The 20388-nt window shown below is 50.1% G+C and overlaps 9 protein-coding genes across 9 annotated transcripts; 4 read left to right on the top strand and 5 right to left on the bottom strand.

Annotated features, from left to right (window-relative positions):
* Nucleotides 1-2: 2 nt before the first annotated feature.
* VTN49DRAFT_7553 (uncharacterized protein) lies at nucleotides 3-890 on the bottom strand (the record flags this gene model as incomplete). The annotated part of the gene is made up of 1 exon (XM_069415835.1): nucleotides 3-890. One exon carries the CDS (start codon nucleotides 888-890, stop codon nucleotides 3-5), a length of 888 nt encoding a protein of 295 aa, XP_069271914.1.
* Nucleotides 891-1226: 336 nt separating this feature from the next.
* On the bottom strand, nucleotides 1227-3360 carry VTN49DRAFT_7552 (uncharacterized protein; the record flags this gene model as incomplete). The annotated part of the gene is made up of 8 exons (XM_069415834.1): nucleotides 1227-1753; nucleotides 1815-2010; nucleotides 2071-2338; nucleotides 2395-2484; nucleotides 2532-2656; nucleotides 2712-2873; nucleotides 2929-2987; nucleotides 3042-3360. 8 exons carry the CDS (start codon nucleotides 3358-3360, stop codon nucleotides 1227-1229), a joined length of 1746 nt encoding a protein of 581 aa, XP_069271913.1.
* A 554-nt stretch (nucleotides 3361-3914) lies between these two features.
* Nucleotides 3915-4490, bottom strand: VTN49DRAFT_7551 (uncharacterized protein; the record flags this gene model as incomplete). Its single annotated transcript, XM_069415833.1, has 1 exon — nucleotides 3915-4490. The coding sequence occupies one exon, from the start codon at nucleotides 4488-4490 to the stop codon at nucleotides 3915-3917; it is 576 nt and encodes a 191-aa protein (XP_069271912.1).
* Nucleotides 4491-6104: 1614 nt separating this feature from the next.
* On the top strand, nucleotides 6105-8366 carry VTN49DRAFT_7550 (uncharacterized protein; the record flags this gene model as incomplete). The annotated part of the gene is made up of 1 exon (XM_069415832.1): nucleotides 6105-8366. The coding sequence occupies one exon, from the start codon at nucleotides 6105-6107 to the stop codon at nucleotides 8364-8366; it is 2262 nt and encodes a 753-aa protein (XP_069271911.1).
* A 302-nt stretch (nucleotides 8367-8668) lies between these two features.
* Nucleotides 8669-9470, bottom strand: VTN49DRAFT_7549 (uncharacterized protein; the record flags this gene model as incomplete). Its single annotated transcript, XM_069415830.1, has 3 exons — nucleotides 8669-9031; nucleotides 9089-9246; nucleotides 9302-9470. 3 exons carry the CDS (start codon nucleotides 9468-9470, stop codon nucleotides 8669-8671), a joined length of 690 nt encoding a protein of 229 aa, XP_069271910.1.
* A 1293-nt stretch (nucleotides 9471-10763) lies between these two features.
* Nucleotides 10764-12856, top strand: VTN49DRAFT_7548 (uncharacterized protein; the record flags this gene model as incomplete). The annotated part of the gene is made up of 8 exons (XM_069415829.1): nucleotides 10764-10986; nucleotides 11050-11157; nucleotides 11211-11321; nucleotides 11377-11482; nucleotides 11538-11700; nucleotides 11749-11831; nucleotides 11882-12091; nucleotides 12148-12856. 8 exons carry the CDS (start codon nucleotides 10764-10766, stop codon nucleotides 12854-12856), a joined length of 1713 nt encoding a protein of 570 aa, XP_069271909.1.
* A 281-nt stretch (nucleotides 12857-13137) lies between these two features.
* On the bottom strand, nucleotides 13138-14856 carry VTN49DRAFT_7547 (uncharacterized protein; the record flags this gene model as incomplete). The annotated part of the gene is made up of 1 exon (XM_069415828.1): nucleotides 13138-14856. One exon carries the CDS (start codon nucleotides 14854-14856, stop codon nucleotides 13138-13140), a length of 1719 nt encoding a protein of 572 aa, XP_069271908.1.
* A 1028-nt stretch (nucleotides 14857-15884) lies between these two features.
* Nucleotides 15885-16997, top strand: VTN49DRAFT_7546 (uncharacterized protein; the record flags this gene model as incomplete). Its single annotated transcript, XM_069415827.1, has 1 exon — nucleotides 15885-16997. One exon carries the CDS (start codon nucleotides 15885-15887, stop codon nucleotides 16995-16997), a length of 1113 nt encoding a protein of 370 aa, XP_069271907.1.
* Nucleotides 16998-18631: 1634 nt separating this feature from the next.
* VTN49DRAFT_7545 (uncharacterized protein) lies at nucleotides 18632-20020 on the top strand (the record flags this gene model as incomplete). Its single annotated transcript, XM_069415826.1, has 1 exon — nucleotides 18632-20020. One exon carries the CDS (start codon nucleotides 18632-18634, stop codon nucleotides 20018-20020), a length of 1389 nt encoding a protein of 462 aa, XP_069271906.1.
* Between the last annotated feature and the right edge of the window lie 368 nt (nucleotides 20021-20388).

Genomic DNA, 20388 nt, shown 5'->3' with positions numbered 1-20388 from the left:
CCTTATTTACTCAGTTCCCGCAATTCTGACTCTACTGCGTCAGCAAACTCCCCCAGGGAACTAAATCTCCATCCAAAGGAGATCCTGTTTTGTGCGGCAAATTCTTCTAACTTTCCTCCCATGCCGCTTTTCCCATCCTCTCCACGTGCAATCCACACGCTCTCTAGCCCCATTTTCTTCGCAGGGGCATGGTCATGGAACAGACTCTGTGCAACATGCAAAATTTCATGTTTGGGAACACCAAAGTCCTTCTCGATGTGAGAGATGAGGTATTCGAAATTAGACAAGGAAGGCTTGTACGAGCCAATGTCCTGAGCGGTGTAAACCGCACTGAAGAACGGATCCAGCGGAGTATCCGGTGTGATCTTAGCTCCATTTGGGAGAGCCGGAGACGTGGCGATCTCGTCGGATGAGAAGGGAGTCTTGAGTCCGGCCAGTGGGCCCGAGAGAGTCATCCCAAACGACGTTCTATCCACGTTGGAGAGAGGAACAAGAATATATCCGAATTTTTTGAGCTTGCGCATGGCTGCTACGGTATCGGTGAACGCCGGCCAGCGCGCAATGCTTCCAGCAAATGCAACACCCTCCTGAAACGCGGCGGTTTCGTCCGCTGGGAGAACGTTTAGTTCGCGCGCCAGTCCAATGTAGGCGTCTCGAAGAACACAGTCGTAAGTGAGCGCCGGTGATTCGGCTTGAATACGGCGCTCATGCTTGTTGAAAAGTTCACCAAGAGCGAGCATGTCATTCTTCAAAGGGCTCCCTTCTGGGAGTCGAGATCGGAGGGGCTCAAGAGCATCGTGTATACCGCTTTCCCAGTCAATTAGGGTGCCGTAGATGTCAAAGGAAAGGACGCGGAAGGATGAGAATGGCCGTTTGGTTTGCTGCGACATTGTACTTGCTCCAGATGTACTTGTGGTTGTATGTATGCGCCGTTGATAGTTGATGACATTTTAAGCACTAGGTACAACTATCTGTTGACTCGATGATGTAGTACGGATGAATCGCCGATAGGATAGTTGCAGTACCTGCTACAAGACTATACTTATTGTATCAAACTATTCTCTTAGGATAACTGCCGTACCATTTCACCCCGTCACATCTGAGCAAGACTGAGACTCATCATTATATTCGGTTCTTGTACATATCTGAGATATCAGAAACACGAAAGGAAGGATACAGCTCAGCATTCGCTGTATGTTCAGTTTCCTTTACTCCAATGAACCTGTTCAGTTGTAGATTGGCCCTGGTGGCGGAACCCCTACGAGCCTATTCTGACTCGTCGTGGGAGCAAACTTGCGCTCCTTGCCAAATAGCTCGGCGCCCTTTGACCGATTCTCGACCTCGGCGAAATCGAATTTCTTCTCTGGAAGAAGGTCATAGATCCCGCGAGCATACTCCGGTGCAATGCGGTAGCACTGTGCCAGATACTTGACCTGGATTTCAGGGTACTCCACCTGCTGCAGAAAGCGGGCCGTGTTGCTGTGCAAGTTTTTGCGCGCCTGCTCCGTCATCACTTTTTGGTACAGGACGCGCGGCTGCTCGTACTCGGACGGTTTGCCCTCGTGGTAGAAGTGCGACTTGCGGCTGACTGTCTTGTCGGCTAGTTGATAGGGAGCTTCGGCGACATCCGGACGGAATTTGTTGACAAAGCTGTTTGGTGCATATTGTGGGTTCATTGCATGGTTGGCGTCGTTTCTGAGTTGGCCATCGAAGTTCAAGGAGGATAGAGACTGAGACATGAAAGGACAGTTAACTGGACAGAGGGGTCAGCAAGAGCAATGATGAAAACGATTTGTTTTGCGACAGATACGTACCGGGTACTTGGTGCCAGTTAACTCCGAGGCGATGATACTGTGCGTCTCGATAGAAAAACATCCGGAAATTCAACAGGGGGTCCGGGCTGTCCTCGATACCTGGAACCATGGAACCTGGGGAAAATGCAGCCTGTTCGACGTCTCTGTGGAAGTTCTCTGGGTTCCTATTCAGGACGAGCTTTCCCACCTCATGCAGCTAAAACATTCAGAGTCAGCAAACGACCTCAAATGGAGAGGATGTTGGGAAAATACTTACCGGAAATTGTCCTTTAGGCCAGACCTTCGTGACATCGAACGGGTCAAACCCGAGCTTCTCGGGGTCTGCCTGATCCGGATTCATGATCTGAACATGCAGCGTCCACGACACAGGGACCCCTTTCTCAATTGCTTCCCAAAGGTCTCGCTTCGAGTAATCAGGATCTTCACCGCTCAACCTGGTTGCTTCATCGGCTGTGAACTGCTTCTGACCAGAGTCCGCAAGGAAATGGTACTTGATATAGACAAATTTTCCTTCCTTATTGACCCTGAATGTTTTCGTCGTTAGATACTGCTTGATAGATGTAGATTAGGGGAGTATTACCATTTGAAGGTGTGGCAACCATATCCATGTAGGTATCTCCATCCTACGGGAGTTCCATGGTCGCTAAAAAACATCATGCCGGCATGGTTCCTGGAACGTATAAGCAGAGAACTGTGATTAGAAAGTTGATCACGAACCCCTCAGGAGTATTGGCGAGAAGATCAAACAAAGAGTTCTTGTCCAGAAGAAAGTTCTTCGGATTGCGATACTGCGAACGGATCACATCTGGACCCTGAATTGGATCACGGCAGAAGAACACTGGCTTTTCAAAGTTAGCTTGCTTGTTGATAACAGGCCATTGGCAATAGGGTACATACAAAGTTCAGACCAACAATGTCGTAGTTCCCTTCTCTGGTGTAGAACTTGACCGCAAATCCACGAGGGTTGCGAGCCAAGTCGGGGAATTCACGTCCGAGCGTCACAGTAGAAAACCTCGCGAATACCGGCGTCTTGACTCCAGGCGATCTCAGAAAGTCTGCCTAAAACGAAGTAAGATCATGTATCGTCCATAAAACATTGGCCTCATGCACCTACTTTGCAGTACTGCGACATGTCTTTAGTTGTCTGAAAATAGCCAAAAGCTCCGCTGCCGCCTGTTCGAATCTATTAGTTTCACGTCAAAGGGCTCGGTTTTCGTTAAAACTTACACGGATGCACCATGCGCTCCAAAAGCTTGGAGCGATTGAAATGTTGCTGTTTTTGCAGCAGAAACGGGTCCGAAACTAGCGGGAGACCTCCAACGTTCTTGCTGTGCGAAGGATCCGGGAACGGAAGTCCTTCGTTACTAGTGAAATAGTATGCATCGTCTTCCCTCTTCCCACCTTCCTGAACACCGGTGATTTTTGCGGCCGTTCTCGCCGGACCGTCATTCGCGCCTTGGAACAAGGATGATAGCTGTGGAGCTCTAGGGTCGATGCCCATGGAGCCCACCGCTTCACCAAGTGCTTGCGCGGGATGTCGAGACATTGTGATTAGTGTAACTGGCACAAAGTTGGTTGTTCCTGTTGAATTGATGAATTCTTTTTCCTACTGTGCTTGTACGTCTAAAATCTCGCCCATCGTAGGGTTCATGTCTTTATGATCAAGTTCGAGACAAGGTCGCATGACTCGATCGGCTATGAAGGAAGCATGACGTCCATGGTTGAGTTCGATGGTAACCACGCTCGAATGCAAGTGATGAAGACAAGCAACCCTAAGCAGTAGTGACGAACTCTTACATCATGTTCGTCAAGACTTCCGATTTCTCAGTATTTACTAGTAGTCACGTTGGTGCGATTGGCTCTAGGCTTCTTATCATTCCGCCAAATAAAAACCCGGCAAAAAGTTCAAATCCTTGAATATTTGATCGAATTGCTCGATGGGTCGCGACTATGTACGACAAAACCTGGATGCGACCCTTGCAAGTACTATTAGTACATGACCATCAACAAACGTATTGGCTACTGCCAACATCCATTGACAATGTTCATTCTGCAGAGCGAGTGTCATAATCTCATCAGACATATACTTCAGAATACGCTTCACAAATTCGCAGGCAATAGCCCGGCCTTCTGGGCAGTCCAAGTCGCAATTGCATCCATCAACGGCGGGGACAGAGCATCGTAGGTTTCCAATCCAACAGACTTGAGCTTCTGCCGGACCTCGTCGATGCCAGAAGGATGGAAGCCTTGTTCAATGATCGACGAAACGAACGCTGCAAACTGTGGCTCTTGCCATCCTTTTTCGTTTGAGAGCTCGACATGGACAAAGTCCAACCCCTTGAATGGGTGGTCCTTCTCGATGCGCCCGTAGAGGTGAACACCACATTGCGTGCAAGCATAACGTTGAATAACTGCGTTCGGGTCAACGATCTTGAGCTTCGACTCGTTCGCGGTGACCCTCAGTTTCTCCTTGGGGATGACGCCGACAATGGAGAAGAGATATCCTTTCGGCTTCCAGCACTTCGAACAACCGCAGGCATGGTTATGCGCAACGTCGCCGTCAAGTGTCACCTCGACACGATTGTTTGGGCAGTGGCAGTAGAGCTTCCCGCCGGGGAAGTTTTCCTTCCCCTTTGTGATGCCATTATCGATCAATGGGTGAAGCGGTGGCGCCATCTTTTCGACGATGCTAACGACAGCAGTATAAGGCCGCGTCGACGTGCAGGAATCGATACCTTGTTACTTGAAGAAACTACCAATGGCTTCCTGCACTCGGAGAATCGTGCCCTATTTATCACTTCCCACGATGAGCCCTGACGTGATCCGTCATGTCTCCAAAGCTGATTGCGATTTCCTCCGCACCCCGCGTGCGGCTCGTCGGAGTGGTTTTCATTGCCTTTATTGGCAACCATCTGTCATCGCCGGACATTGGTTCGCAAAGCTAATGACATTTGAACGATTAGTGTAGCTTTGCCTCCCGAGATCATGTCCAGAGGACTGTCCAAAAGCGCTGGATGGCAAGGTCAACTGGCAATTCGGCACGTAGGCACCCATTCCTTCATAGGAGACGTGCTGGGCATGTCACCGTTCTCAATTATTACTGTGTACCTCTAAAATAAACCAGCCTTCGTCATCGAAGCTTAGTATCACCTCACAGCTGCAATATCAGAAAGCAAAGGACTAGCAGTCGCTGAGCCAATGGCATCCGGATGCGGAGGAGCAGTGAGGGGAATGCCAAGGTCGGCCTTATCGCATGAGGGGTTCGGCCGCCAGTAAGAGGGGGTGTGCATGTAATTGGGGTTTGGCTTCCTGTTGCAGTTAAGTGTCAATTGGGGGACCCTTCTAGCTCCTAATTGGATTTGGTGTGCCAGGAGGCTAACGGGTTCTAGAAAGGTACGTCTTATGAATAGGTTAGGGTCGGAGCGTCGGAGCAATGCGACGGATGGACCCATTTAGAATCTGGGGGAACCCCACATCCAGAAATGGCAAACAGATAGCAAGACGTACACCTCCTTCATATCACAACCCCTTTGATTGCATTGAAGTCCGCGAATATCGGACAGTGGCGAGTTCGGATCAATCCAATGTATATCCGAAGTTGTGAATGCACGCTGACAAGAACTAATACAAAGAGCTACACGCAGTACCTCATAGGTAGACGTTCCGTTAGAACGGCAGTTTTTTTAAACCCTTACGCATGCAATCCGCAACCCTAATTCATGTACCCCTCTGTTGATCACAAGACCCTGTGACAAGATTCGTCAGACAAGCCGGACATAAAGAAGCTCAAATTAGCATTTAGCCGACCAAATCAGAGCACCCGCCAAGGGACCGTCGTCTATTAATCAGCGCTCAGTTCTAGATCTACTGGAGCGGGGGAACGGGACTAAAATGGATATGGTCGAGAATATGGAGGGGAGAAATGCGTAGGATTTCACCTCGGTAGAACAAACAGAGAATGAGTATGGTGATGAGGAGATTGCGAATGGGCTTCCAATCATGATGCTGTGACTTTCCATGCCCTGACGCTAGTGGTTGAGGAATACTGATAGACCCTCATAGACGTTACGCCGTCTGTTTGCGTCAGGCTCCCGTAGGAGAGAGCCAATTAATAATGGGCATTTGCCTCTGAAAGCTAATATAAAAGGCGGGGTTCTATCAGCGAAGGGGTGAATTGCGTGCCCTTCCTTTCATTCAGTACGACTCCTGCACTCCCGACTGTTGCTCGTGTCCAAGCCCATCCTCTCATCATCGATTGACGCAGAAGGCAACAAAATCGAGAGCGCGACCATGGCGGAAACCAAGCTCAACAACGACCGTTTCGCCCAGAACGTCGCCGGTCAAGGTACGAAGAACCGCGACTGGTGGCCAAACCAAATCAACTTGAACATTCTCCGTCTGCATAACGATGTCTCGAACCCCCTCGGCAAGGACTTTGACTATGTCGAAGCCTTCAAGAGTCTCGATTACTTCGCCTTGAAGAAGGACCTGCGTGATCTGATGACAAATTCCCAGGACTGGTGGCCTGCGGATTTCGGTCATTATGGTGGCCTGTTCATTCGTATGGCTTGGCACAGTGCTGGTACCTATCGAGTTCACGATGGCCGCGGCGGTGGTGGTCAGGGTCAGCAACGTTTTGCGCCGCTCAACAGTTGGCCGGATAACGCGAGCTTGGATAAGGCCCGGCGCCTGTTGTGGCCAATCAAACAGAAATACGGCAACAAGATCTCATGGGCCGACCTGATGTTGCTTGCAGGCAATGTGGCTCTCGAGTCCATGGGCGTCAAGACTTTTGGATTCTCCGGTGGTCGTCCAGATACCTGGGAGGCCGATGATTCGGTCAACTGGGGTGGTGAAACGACCTGGCTGGGAAATGATGTCCGCTATGCTTTCGGCTCCGAGGGCAGCAAAGAGAAACAAGGTGGTGTTTTGAGCGGCGATGAGCCGACCCGCAAGGACATCCACACTCGAGAGCTGGACAAGCCGTTGGCAGCAGCCCACATGGGCTTGATCTATGTCAATCCCGAGGGTCCTGATGGCATTCCGGATCCCGTTGCCGCGGCTCGTGACATTCGGACGACGTTCGGACGCATGGCGATGAATGACGAGGAAACCGTGGCCTTGATCGCGGGTGGCCATTCCTTCGGCAAGACACACGGAGCTGCTCCCACCAGCAACGTTGGCCGAGAACCAGAAGGCGCCGACATTGAACAACAGGGTCTGGGATGGCAGAACAAGCACGGGTCTGGCGCTGGACCGGATGCCATTACCAGCGGCGTTGAAGTGATTTGGTCCAAGACTCCAACCAAGTTCAGCACACACTTCTTGGAGTACCTGTTCAAGTTCGAGTGGGAGCTCGACAAGAGTCCGGCCGGAGCGAACCAATGGGTGGCAAAGAATGCCGATGCTTTTATTCCCGATCCCTTTGACCCCAACAAGAAGCACAAGCCGAGAATGCTTACGACTGATCTTTCGTTGCGCTTCGACCCCGAGTATGAGAAGATCTCGCGCCGTTTCCTCGAGCACCCAGACCAATTCGAGGATGCCTTTGCCCGTGCCTGGTTCAAGCTGCTTCACCGTGATATGGGTCCACGCTCTCGATACGTTGGACCAGAAGTGCCGAAGGAAGTGTTGGTCTGGCAAGACCCTGTTCCGGATGTGGACCACGCTTTGATCGACGACAATGATATTGCCGCTTTGAAGAAACAGATCCTGGATTCCGGTTTGGACATCTCGAAGCTTGTCTTGACGGCCTGGGCCTCTGCTTCGACATTCCGTAACAGTGACAAGCGCGGTGGTGCCAACGGTGCTCGCATCCGACTGGAGCCGCAGCGCAGCTGGCCTGTGAATAACCAGCCCTGGCTTCATGAGACTCTGAAGTTCTTGGAAGGCGTTCAGCAAGGATTCAATGCCTCCGCGCAACAGTCTGGCAAGAAGGTTTCCATTGCTGATCTGATTGTTCTCGCTGGTACTGCTGCGGTTGAGAAGGCTGCTCGGGACGCTGGCGTCAATATTGATGTTCCTTTTGCTCCTGGTAGAACGGATGCTTCCCAGGAGCAGACGGATGTTGAGTCCTTCAACCACATGGAGCCAATTGCGGATGGTTTCCGGAACTACGGCAAATCAACTTCTCGTGTGACAACCGAGCACTTCTTGGTCGACAAGGCGCAGCTGCTGACACTGACGCCGCCGGAGCTAACCGTTCTCGTGGGTGGTTTGCGCGTGTTGAACGCCAACTACGATGGATCGTCTCACGGCGTGTTCACTCAAACTCCGGGCAAGTTGACCAATGACTTCTTTGTGAACCTGCTTGATATGCGCACCGTCTGGAACAAGGTTGACGGCTCCATTGACTTGTTCGAGGGCAAGGACCGCAAGACGGGTGAGAAGAAATGGACTGCTACCCGCGTGGATCTCATCTTCGGCCATCACGCTGAACTGCGTGCGATTGCTGAGGTCTATGCTAGCGCTGATGGTCAGGAGAAGTTTGTCAAGGACTTTGTGAAGGCATGGGTGAAGGTCATGAACTTGGATCGGTTCGATTTGAAATAATTTCTATCGAGATTGACCATTTTCCAGATGATGTGAGCTCTACTGTTGATAGCAGGACTTATCTAAGTATTTCAGAATTCAATGCACAAAGTATTATTTTGAGATTTGCCCGGGCACCTACCTATGTATTTGAACATGCTAGCTCTAAGCAATTTCTGACTGTTCATTTTTTTAACACTCATTCACGGGCAATCGATGTGTTTGTAGATTTGGATGCACAAACGGCGTTTGATGATTTTCATTCGTAACTGCATAAAAGCGTCCAGATCTACCTATTCATAATCATTTCCAGACCCGCGTTGTTAGTGTACGGCTTGCTGCGCCTTTACCCAATGTTCTTCCGCCGAAAGAATGGTACTAATGACCATTGCCATTCCAACTAGCAAGTCACTGACGGGGAGCCAGCCGATGAAAGATCCCGGAAGGGTCAAGTCACAGGCGTCGACAATGATTTGCTTCACAAACGGGGTTTTTGATGGCAAAGCCACTTCAGTAGTCTTGGACTTCTCATTATTCCCAGTTTTTGATGGCTGGGGAGAAACGGGGATGAAAATGCGACACAGGGATCGCAAAATGGAGAGAATAATGGCATAAAACCACAGCTTGTTTGCCTCCACCAGAAGAGGTCTGTACCAGGACACCAGCATGACATTCATGTCATGGAGCTTTGATCAGGTTAGTTTCGACTGTGTAGATCTTGAAGAATAAGGGAGTTCACGTACAATGGTCAGATTTTCCAGTAGAAGATACAATCCCAAGAACGTAAATTCAGCTGTCTCCATCAAGTTCAATATGGAGGATTGCACAGGGTTGGTCGTGAGCAATTCTTGGACCCGTTCAAAACAGCCATAGAAGTCCAACAGACGAAAATACCTTCGCCCTGCAATATTCCGTTAATTTATAACGTGGCGATCTCTCCAAGGATTTGGATCTACCTAGGGCCAATTGATCTCTAGCGATGAGGCATTTTGCGGATAGTACCTCATCTGTCCCAAGCTCGCCAGCGACCTGAGCTAACGCCTGGATCAGGCGTAGGGTCTTCTCCAGACCGATAGTATAACTAGTAAAATTGACCAATTGCTTGAGAGGAGATGCCTTGTCCATCTGTGCACACTGGGCTGCGAGGGAACAAGGCAGTCCCAAGAAGGAGGATAAAAATGAGGTCGGTTGGCCGGGATTTCGTGGTGTACCTTGAAAACCTTCAGCCACAACCTTATCAGGCCACGGGCAACTTTAGCTAGGGTTTCTCTGATCGACCCGTCAGTACGGAACTGGCGCAACAAGGATTACACTGAAGTCCTGATATGGACGAGCTGAGGCGAACTTGGAAAAATCGTTAAACCAACTTTCCCGCGGAAAACGGTTTGCCTCACTGACTCGTCTGTGTAAACACGTCCAGGGCTTCCATTCCTGTCTGGTTCTAACGCGACCAGGTATCATTGCCCGAATGAGATGCATATTTACAGTACCCACTTCCCTGATATGACAGTGATCTGCCAACTCCAAGTCCAATTCGGTTTAGTTACGGTAAGACACATGTATTAAAGTGTATTACGCGCATCGTCTGTATCCGCAACGGGATAAGATTATCTCCTGCTTATCAGTGAACTACAATCCTCTTCCATCTCTGTAACAAGACACTATCGATCGTCGTTCTTGTATTACATACGAAGACGAGACGATACGAGTCACACGACTCACCGTTCCAATTGCGGAAAGCTTTCAATGATTCAATCCTGGTCCTCTGGATCCCCCCGCATTTTCGCTTCTCCACGATGGACAGTATACCGTGGAGAGACTCCGAATGGGTCGTGGGGAAGTCGGAAAGGCTCTCTGGAGAATGGGTGAGCGTCCGGAAGTCGAAGAGCACCGGTAGACAGTTGCGTGCGCCACGGTGGGAATAGCTTTGCGAACAAATGAATCGCCTCTTGCCGGGAGTGTGGGTGTATCGGGCGAATTAGACGATCAATTGTCGCCTATCTGACGAGGAGATAAACGAGGAGATAAACGGATCTTTTCCGTGTTTCCAGCAAATGACAAGTCTCGAGCCCCTCAACCAATTGCTGGCGGGCATGTCAATTCGCTATCAAGCGCTATGCCCCTTGCGAATACTAGCGCGCCTGGATCTATGCCGTGGGCTTGGAATGGGGAAGATCCGAAGGTGGCAATAGCTGAGTTCAGCTTTGATCTCTGACTGGTTGAAACCATCAAGCTCAAGTCGTACTACTGGAGATAGCGAAACTCAACTTGAAGTTTGTTGGATCTCTGATATCATAAAAGAGAAAGGTAGTATCTGACAGCAGAGGAGTTGTCTTCTTTATTTACTGAATACGATAGAATGGCCAATTCAAATCAATAAACAACGAAGGTTCTAACAGCTCATTCGATCGTGCCACAATGACGGGAAAAGACTTGAAGGACCATACAGCCGACCTCAGTCCGTCCAATTCCGCAAGAAAGCCGGATGGTCCGGTTGAATCTGTGCAGGAGGATGTCGACCACAAGCCCAGCGAGGCGGCTCTGACCGGCGAGTTGATCTCCGCTGGCTCCCAACACCTGCATCGAAAGCTGGGAGGGAAGGAGATTCAACTGTTCGCCATTGGTGGTGCTATTGGGACATGTATGAAAGCACCAATCTGATCTTCCAGCCCAGGTGCAGGCCACTAAGATGATGTTCCTGCAGCTCTCTATGTCCAAATGGGTGCTTCGCTTCCGAAAGGCGGGCCTGCTGGTTTGTTCTTGGGTTTTCTTGCATATGGCTCGATTATTCTGGCCGTGAATCAGTGTTTCGGTACGTAAACTTCTGTTTATGGGCTGAAGGGCGATGACTGACCGCAACCTTAGCGGAAATGGTCACCTATATGCCAATCCCATCTCCATTTGTTCGGCTAGCAGGGTTTTGGGTGGATGATGCCCTGAGCTTTGCCATGGGATGGAACTACTTCTTCGTCATGGGTACGATTTCTCGGAATATCCTGCAGCCTAGATTCGCATCTGACTTTGATAACAGCCTTCAACATTCCATACGAGATTACCGCGATCCATGTTCTCCTGACCTACTGGACTGATAAGATTCCAGTCGCGGTGGTGACCGTCGTTTGTCTTGTCATCTACTCGTTAGTGCCCTGCTCTGATTCGACAGAAAGTGCGAGAGCTAACAAAGATTTTCAGGGTCCTGAATGGGCTCACTGTAAAATATTTTGGTATATCCGAGTTCTATTTGTCCATTTTCAAGGTGTTCCTCATGCTCGGATTGATGATGTACACCTTTGTTACCATGGTCGGCGGGAATCCACGCCATGATCCTTACGGGTTCCGTTATTGGAACAACCCAGTACGTCTCATTCCCATATGCGATTTGTCCTCCTTCTAACGTCCGAAGGGTGCGTTTGTCGAATATCTTGTTCCGGGAGATACTGGCCGCTTCTTGGGAGTGCTCTCATGCATGATTCAGGGTTCTTTCACGTAAGTGTACTGTTTCTCCAGTGTCTCGAGTCACTTACTAATCTCTGCAGCATGGTCGGTCCAGAGTTTATCTCAATGGCCGCTGGTGAGGCGAAGAACCCTCGAAAGCTCATGCGACGAGCCTTCTCGTCTTTTGTGTGGCGTCTCATGTTCTTCTTCCTCGGAGGTGCCTTGTGCGTTGGCATTGTGATCCCATACAATGACCGAATCCTTCACGAAACCATTGCTGGAGAGCGGGAGGGAAGCGGAACTGGTGCTGCGTAAGTTCTCTCACTGTCCTCTCTTCTACTTCGGACAATTACTGAGAGGCAGCTAGCTCTCCGTACGTCATTTCCATGGTTGAATTCGGCATCAAAGGCGTCCCCGACTTAGTGAACGCTCTGATCATGACGTCGGTCTTGTCTGCCGGCAATAACGTCATCTTCTCTGCCGCACGAACGTTGCATGGAATGGCTTTGGACGGAAAGGCACCGGCGTTTTTGGCCAAGTGCAATAAATACGGTCTCCCATACTATGCTGTCATGGTGGCCTTGTCGTTCTGTCTCTTGTCCCTACTCCAGATCGGCAACACCTCCTCGACCGTCCTGAGTTGGTTCGTCGGAATTTGCACGGCATCGTATCTGCTGAACTACTTTGGCACCGTGGTCACCTACCTCCACTTCTATTACGCAATGCGTCGCCAAGGGATTGACCGCAACACCCTCCCTTACAAGGGCTACCTTCAGCCTTATGCCGCCTGGTACGCCCTGTTCGGAACCTTTGCCATGACCCTGGTGATGGGATATACCGTCTTTATCGACGGCCATTGGGATACCACCACGTTCTTCACCAGTTACACAATGCTGGGTTTCTTCCCCGTCGCTTTTCTGTTCTGGAAGATCGTTCGACGTACCAAGTACGTTCGGCCGAGTGAGGCGGACTTGAAGCTTGGAAGTACCAAGGACGATATTGATCTCTATGAGGCGCTCTATGAGCCACCAAAGCGAGGAAAGATCTTGACCTGGCTAAATAGTTTTTTCGAGTGATGGAAGGCACTCGAATTATGTACCTAGGTTTTATACCAAGATTTGTTTGTGCATACGCTTCTGTACAATTGACTTTCTATCTTTACGATCGGAACTACGACAACCTTTCTGTGATTGAAATGATGTCCAAAGAATCAGCATCTGAAAAGGCCAAACCATTCTTTTCTAATTCCGTAGACATCAACTTTTATTTATGACACAACTCGACTCCGGCGCCACCGTACTATGAACAAAACGTCTACATTCATGACAACAACTCCAATTCGGCCCCATCACAAAAATCATGAGGTGACAGCATCATCGGCATTCAGAATCAAAGTTGCAAAGAACAACGGCTCCCTAACGAATTCCTCCGCCCGAATAAATTCATCTGTAGTGTGGGCGCGATTGAGGTTGTGAACCAAATTGATCGGAGTGAATCGGTAGATATTCTTCGTCAACGCCCAGAAGAACTTGGTGTCAGTGTTTGCAGGCATCAAATACGGCGTGACGATGAGTTGCTCATCCTGATCCAACGGCCGGAGAGTGTTCTTGATTGTTCCAGAAAGAATCTGAAACGCCTCGGCATCAACCGGAGAGACTGGTGCCGGCTCCAGAGCATCAACGCCATACAAGCTAATCTTTCGGATCTCGGGGGAGTCATGCGCGGAATTGAAACCTTCAAAGACCATGCCATGCTTCTGAGCGATGGGCCGGACCAGGTTCTCATAGTGTTCCTGTACTTGCGCAACTGACGTTTCGACGGCCAGGCGGAGATTAATCATGGTCGTCGCAATTTCCGGGATGGCATTGATCTTTTTTCCACCGTTGACCTTGCCCACGGATTGGCTGGTTCGGAAATAGTATCTCATGGAATCTAGCTCCCTTGCGAGTTGCTGCTGGGCCCTGACATCATTTTCAGCGACTCTCTTGAGCTTGCTTCGCACAGAGGCTGGAAAGCTGGCCTCTGGTGCATGAACCGCAGCGCATTCCAAGAAACCGAACATGGGATTCTTTGGTGTGACTCTGCCAGAGAAGGGATTTGCTTCGATCGCGGTGATGATTTCCGAGAGGATACCGATCACATTGTGATCCGGAGGGTTTGAAGCATGTCCACCCGTGGAAGTCACATTGATCCCAACGTCCAAATATCCCTTCTCCGCAACGCTGACCATGGCGAATGTCTGGTTGAACTCCTTTTGGATGCCCACAGACCCTTCGTCGATAAGCAAATAGATCCCATCGTCCCCATAGCGCTCATGCAGGGCATTGAATATTGGCCGACCGCAATTCTCACCGCTGATTTCCTCATCGCATCCAAATGCCAGAATCACGGTGCGTTTGGGCTTGAATCCGCTCTTGATCAGGAGGTCCAAACTCTCGATGATAGAGATCAAATAGCCTTTGTCATCGGTAGCGCCCCGACCCCAAATGATTTCACCATCGTAGAATCCTTCGTATGGCGGATGCGTCCAGTCGCCCACGTTTTCCTCCAGTACAGGTACCACATCTTGGTGAGCAAGCATCAGAATTGGCTTCGCGTCAGATGCCGGCACACTACCCTCCCAGGTCAGGATCAGTCCATGGGTATTCGCGTGGTCCAGCTTGACGGTCTCGAACACTGTCGGGTAGTTGGCCTTGAGGTAATCCTCGATGCGGTAGAAGACATCCCATCGCGGATCCTGCCCAATTGGTCCTAGGTCATCGTAGCTCTCAGACGGAATGCGGATGATTCCAGACAGTTTTCCGATAATGTCGCGATGGTAGTTCTCGGACTCAACAGTTTGTCGAATGAAGCTCTCGACTTGTTTGTTTTTGGGGGAGAGAGGCGGGAGTTGCTGGCATATCTCCGGATTCCCAGGTGTATATACCTCCTCCAGAAGTCCTAGTTGTTCCAGGACCGCCGATTTCAGAGAGCCACCGTGGGTGCTCAGTAATATTGACGCAACACCAACTGCAATTGCGCCCCGAGCGAATAGCGACCAGAAGCTAGACCTAGCTTTTTGATTCTTCGAAGCCATGCTGTTCCAAGACAATTTTTCTTTCGAATACTAGCAATTGTAGCTACTAGGTGCTGACGTGGTCGGGAGGAATCAAGCTTCCCCAACAACTCAACACCGTTATCAAGTATGGTTACTATCAGTACAATGGCTCTCAACGTGACGGGTCTTTTCAACATCGACGGATTACTACAAACTAGGACCGTTGATCACGACCTACGTGAGCCGTTGTACCCCCGCGGCGATCCATTGATGAAAGTTAGATGGCCGGTCTAGCCAGTCTGCCTTCGAGAACTTCGTACCCGCTTACCGGCATCCTCGTACGCGTGGTCTGCAACCTGGATCTCGTTTCGCGTGCGACTCCGCCTCCGTCGTTTCTCTCCGACGCCACTTGCATTCTTGCAAGCGGATTGCGACCGGAAATTCGGCCATAATTTGAATCCAGACCATCAATTACTTACTGTATTTGGTGGGGTGGCGGAGTCGCGGAGAAATGCTCGCCAAGCGCGGAGGCGAGAGTTAGAGCTGATCTTCTTCGAATCCAGAAAGTAATCTAAAATACTGTAAAGATAAGTAAACACGAATTTACGGTACTGTAGTCCGCGGGAAACGGTTTACGGTTGTACGGAGGATGGATGAGTGTATCAATTCGTAATGTAACCTCTAGTTGTATCGGGCATCATCGAAACGATGGAAATGGAGGAGAGTTCTTCCTCCGTCTCCGCTGGTTCCATGACCTGATTCTTTCATCAAGGCAGCAATTCCTCATGTCCGTATCCAAGAATGCGACCATTGGGCGGTCGAGCCAAAAGATCCACGGGAAACAGATGCGATTCCGTTACGTCTTTGATTTGGTCTGTAGGAGTATGCATGCGTGACTCTTAACTCACATGAAAGACCAGAACAAGATTATTAAAGATGATTTGATAAATTACTTCTGTCAAACAACTACTAAACATTGCAACAACAATAACAACAACGCGTTCCTTCCGGTGCATTTGAGCTTTTCAGTTTACCCCGAGACAACGACGCGAGCTCAATAGCGAAAGATGGCACCCAAAGTATCACCAGCTGCGAACGACTTTCGCAGCGACACTTTCACCACCCCAACTCCGTCAATGTTGGAGGCAATGGCAAATTCCTCTGTTGGCGATGACGTTTACCAAGAGGACAGCGACACCAATGCTTTCCAGGCGGAAATCAGCCGATTGACCGGAATGGAAGATGCGCTCTTTACTCTCTCGGGAACCATGGGCAATCAGCTTGGAGTCCGAATTCACCTCAATCAATTCCCACACTCGGTTTTATGCGACTATCGAGCTCATGTTTATGCGGAAGAGGGATCTGGACTGGCCGTATTGTCTCAGGCCATGGTTACGCCTGTTCATCCCGCCAACGGACTGTACCTGACCGTTGACGATGTAAAGAAATGGGTGACGTTAGGGGACGACATTCACACCGCTCCAACGAAGGTCATCTCCCTGGAAGTCACTATCGGAGGAGTCATCACGCCCCTAGAAGAGATTCGGAAAATCTCCGAGTTCGCACGAGCACATGACATCAAAATCCACTGTGACGGAGCGCGCCTGTGGAACGCTTCAGCTGCCACTGGCCATTCTCTGGCTGATTACTGTCAGTACTTTGACAGCGTTTCGATGTGCGTCTCCAAGGGTCTTGGGGCGCCAATTGGAGGTGTTCTTGCTAGCACGAAGGAAAACATTAAGCGCGCAAGATGGCTGAGAAAGCAACTGGGAGGTGGCATTCGACAGGCGGGTATTCTGACTTCAGCCGCGTTGGTGGCTTTGAGGGAAGTCTGGCCCACGATGAAGACGACTCACGAGAGGACGAAGAAATTGGCCAAGGACTTGGAGGAACTGGGCGTTGTGCCCCAACTTCCAGTCGAGACGAACTTCATCTTCATTGACGCGAAGAAATCCAACATTAATATGGGGGTGTTGCTGGAGCAATGCAAGAAATTCAACGTGAAGCTGATGGACGAACGAATTTCTCTGCATCATCAGATCAGCGACGAGGCTATCGAGAACCTCAAGCTTGCGATAGCTGAGGCCATTAAGATTACCAAGACTTTGCCGGAGGGATATGTCTCCAATGCTGAGAAAGGGGGATATGCGAATAACGCAAAAATGAACGGGTCGGACTAGACTTGAATACTATTATAGACACTGTGCATGTATTGTCAACCAAAATGCTAAGTTAATCAAGATTGTTCAATAATTTGCCATGGATGCCTTGGTTCGACGATGCAGAATCCCTCCCCTTGTGAACAATAACGCCCCAAAGATGGAACCGATGCATCAAGACCCGATCGAATGGCTCAATGCCGGGCGAAGTTTTGATGGTGCATCGTACTAGCCGAATACTGCTAATTAACGGCGCACTCGTAATCAGCTTTACTTACCTGTAATAATACCTTAAATTAACTTTCTCACAAGGCCAGACTCCGACCGACGTTCTTGTGCAGGCCTGTCCCGAAGAACAGCTAAAGTATTCCAGAGCTTTCCATCCTCATTGAATACGATTCCGTTGCCAGCTGCATCACAACAGTGCTGTTGCGTTGGAATATTAGGGTTTTAGGTGGTATTTCCAAGTCGGGATAGGCTCGACGCCACAGGATAAACGAAATACCATTGTTAAATTCTCGTATTTGGTAACTTTTATGGATACATGAAGTACCTCATAACGAACTATGTCTGATTTGGTATAATCATGAAAGATATGTGCAGTACCTCTTGGCATCTCGTACCCTTCTAGGTAAATAATTTCGGATAATCACAGTACCTTCGTTCTCCACGTCCGTGTTTTGTCAGGAGATGCGGTGCTACGCCCATCTAAGGCTATCAGATGAGTCTGAGATAGGAAAGACAAAGGCAGACTGTATGAGTAATTTCTTCAGACTAATCTTGCTATCTTCGTACTCATTTCTCATACGGTAAAGTGCGTCACTACTTTGACGTCTAAGCCTATACTCATCCAAATCCTTATCAGAGACGGCTGCTTCGGTAGAATACCGAACGCGTTGATCGTGCCAGTAGCAACCAGCAACTAGATACTATCAATGAATCAACTTTCCCGCGCAGCCTCGGGAAACAAGAGTTTGATAAAGAGTTTCCGCGGACGACTCCGATCGAAGAACCCGATCTCTGCGTTTCGGTTCGGATCTCCGTGGAACTGTGCCATTCACGGCTCCGGAACAAAGCAGCGGAAGATAGGGGAAAAAAAGAAAAAAGTCGAGATAAGCTCTAACGGCAGAGCGGAAGGACAGGAGACAGTACTGTAATTACATACTACGTCCGGAACCATGTTGAGAGTTCCTCTTGGGCTCCCGCTGTTGCATCCCCCACTTCCCCGCTAATATGCCGTGCTGAGCTGGTCACGTTGATAGCCTATGGAGCAGAGCAGCCCACTACAGAGGAGGCTAGACTGGGCCTTGGGATGCCCGCAGTGGGGTCTACTCCAGGTATGCAGGAGAACTCCCGAAGCTCCGAGCGAGCTCCGTACGGAGAACACGGTACAAGGTACACCTGCTGGACAGCAGGACATCGTACGTTCCAGTCTTTCAGAGTTCCAAGGTCACGGCGCTGATCTATCGAGGGGAATGACCCCGCTTCAGGTGGGATGCATGTGTACTATAAAGAGAGCCTAGTGATGCGAATGAGCAAGAGTAGTCCTCCTTCAGTGCCGCATCAAGCTTCTCCTTCTTCCTTCTCTTCGATAGTCATTGCTACTGCATATCTTTCAGTAGTCCCTTCAATTCCTCGCCTCACCACACGGGAAAATGGCAACCCCTGTTAAGAAGGTTTCCTCCTTCAAGAAAGCCCTCTGGTTTTCGGAGGAGGAGTATGCAGCTCGCCGGAGCAAGGCTCTGGAGCTGATGAAGCGAGAGGGCCTCGACGGATTCTTGATGACCAAGCAGGAGTCCCTGTACTACTTCACCGGCTTCGACACCTTCGGCTATGTTTTCTTCCAAGCTTTGTACTTCCACATTGACGGGTCGATGAAGCTAATCACCCGAATCCCCGACCTTCGGCAAGCATTGTTCACTTCCGTTCTTGACCAGAAGGACATTCTCATTCGCTCGGACGATGCCGGAAGCAACCCCGTCTCGCTGGTTCCCAGAGTCTTGAAGGAATTCGGAATTGACAACCCCTCGAAACGAATTGGGTACGAGCCGGACTCGTGCTCTCTGACCCACCGAATTGGCAAGCTTCTTGAGGAAGCTGTGCAGGGACTCTGCACGCTGGTTGACTGCAGCGATCTGTTCACACGTGAGTTGCGAATCATCAAGTCTGAAGCCGAGATGCGCAAGATTCGAAAAGCCGCCTATCTGGCGGATTTTGCGCTCGTCCGCACGCTTAAGCTAGCCAAGCCCGGTGCATACGAGGGCGACCTCTGGCGGGAGATTGTCGGCACCGTGTACGAGGGCGGCGGTGACGATCCGGCAAACGAGAACATCTTGGTTTCCGGCAACAAGGCCGTCTTGACACGATACTCGGCCGGCAAGGACAAGATCGAGCGACAACTGACCCTTGAGCACGCGGCGGTCTACAAGCACTACCACGCCTGCTTGATGCGTACGATCCCCATCGGCGGTATCACCAAACTCGCGCGACGGATGCACGAGGTGAACAAACTACAGATGAAGGCCTGCATGGAGGCCCTCAAGCCCGGCCGACCAATTGGCGATGTGTTCGAGGCATATGCCCGCGTTGCTGACGAGAATGGCTTCCGCGACCAGCGTTTCAATTCGTGCGGATACAGCTTGGGTGCTACCTTTTCGCCGACTTGGATGGACTACCCCATGTTTGTCCGCGGACAGAGCGTCATTGCTAAGCCGGGAATGGTCTTCTTCATCCACATCATCCTGATGGACAAGGCGACCGATACCGCCAGCTCCCTCGGCCAGACTGTCGAAGTGACCGAGGATGGGTGCCGACCGCTGTCCAAGTTGCCTTTCTGCCTGACCCGAAGACAGACCATTGCGGCATGGAAGAAGATCAAGAAAGAGGACTACGGCTTCACCTCTGAGGAGGAGGATGAGGGTGAGAACATCCAGGATGTTGAGCTGTCTGATGGCGATGTCGATGAGGAGGATTACGACGTGGAATACGACTTCAGCGACTACAATCCTGCTGCGTCGCTTGGTGATCCAACCCAGAGCGCTTAATGTTTGTTAGATAGATAATTGGAAAATAATATCATTTAGTTTTGACAAATTCCATAATTTGCGTTTGCTTCTTGTTTGCTTACAAATCGTTCTGTGGAGTGGTTAGCAGCTCGAACGCCACACTTTGTGACGACTCAATTTCATCGCCATTTATAATCGTGGTTTGTTGCACTCAACAATCGAATTTAGCCGCAGCTGAAACTCGGCAGCGTCTACCATTGGTCTTGGTAGCAATCAATGACGCATCACGCACGAGTACGCGGGCTTCAGCGGAGAGATTGTGCTACAGTCAGCGGCGCCAATGTAGGCCACAAGCATGATAGAAGCCGAAAGTCTTCTATATACATACCCTCAGTGACTCCCAGCAT

This window comes from Thermomyces lanuginosus (genome assembly GCF_041956635.1).
Source record: "Thermomyces lanuginosus strain ATCC 200065 unplaced genomic scaffold VTN49scaffold_7, whole genome shotgun sequence".
NCBI lineage: Eukaryota > Fungi > Ascomycota > Eurotiomycetes > Eurotiales > Trichocomaceae > Thermomyces > Thermomyces lanuginosus.
This window is presented reverse-complemented; position numbering and strand designations above follow the sequence as displayed.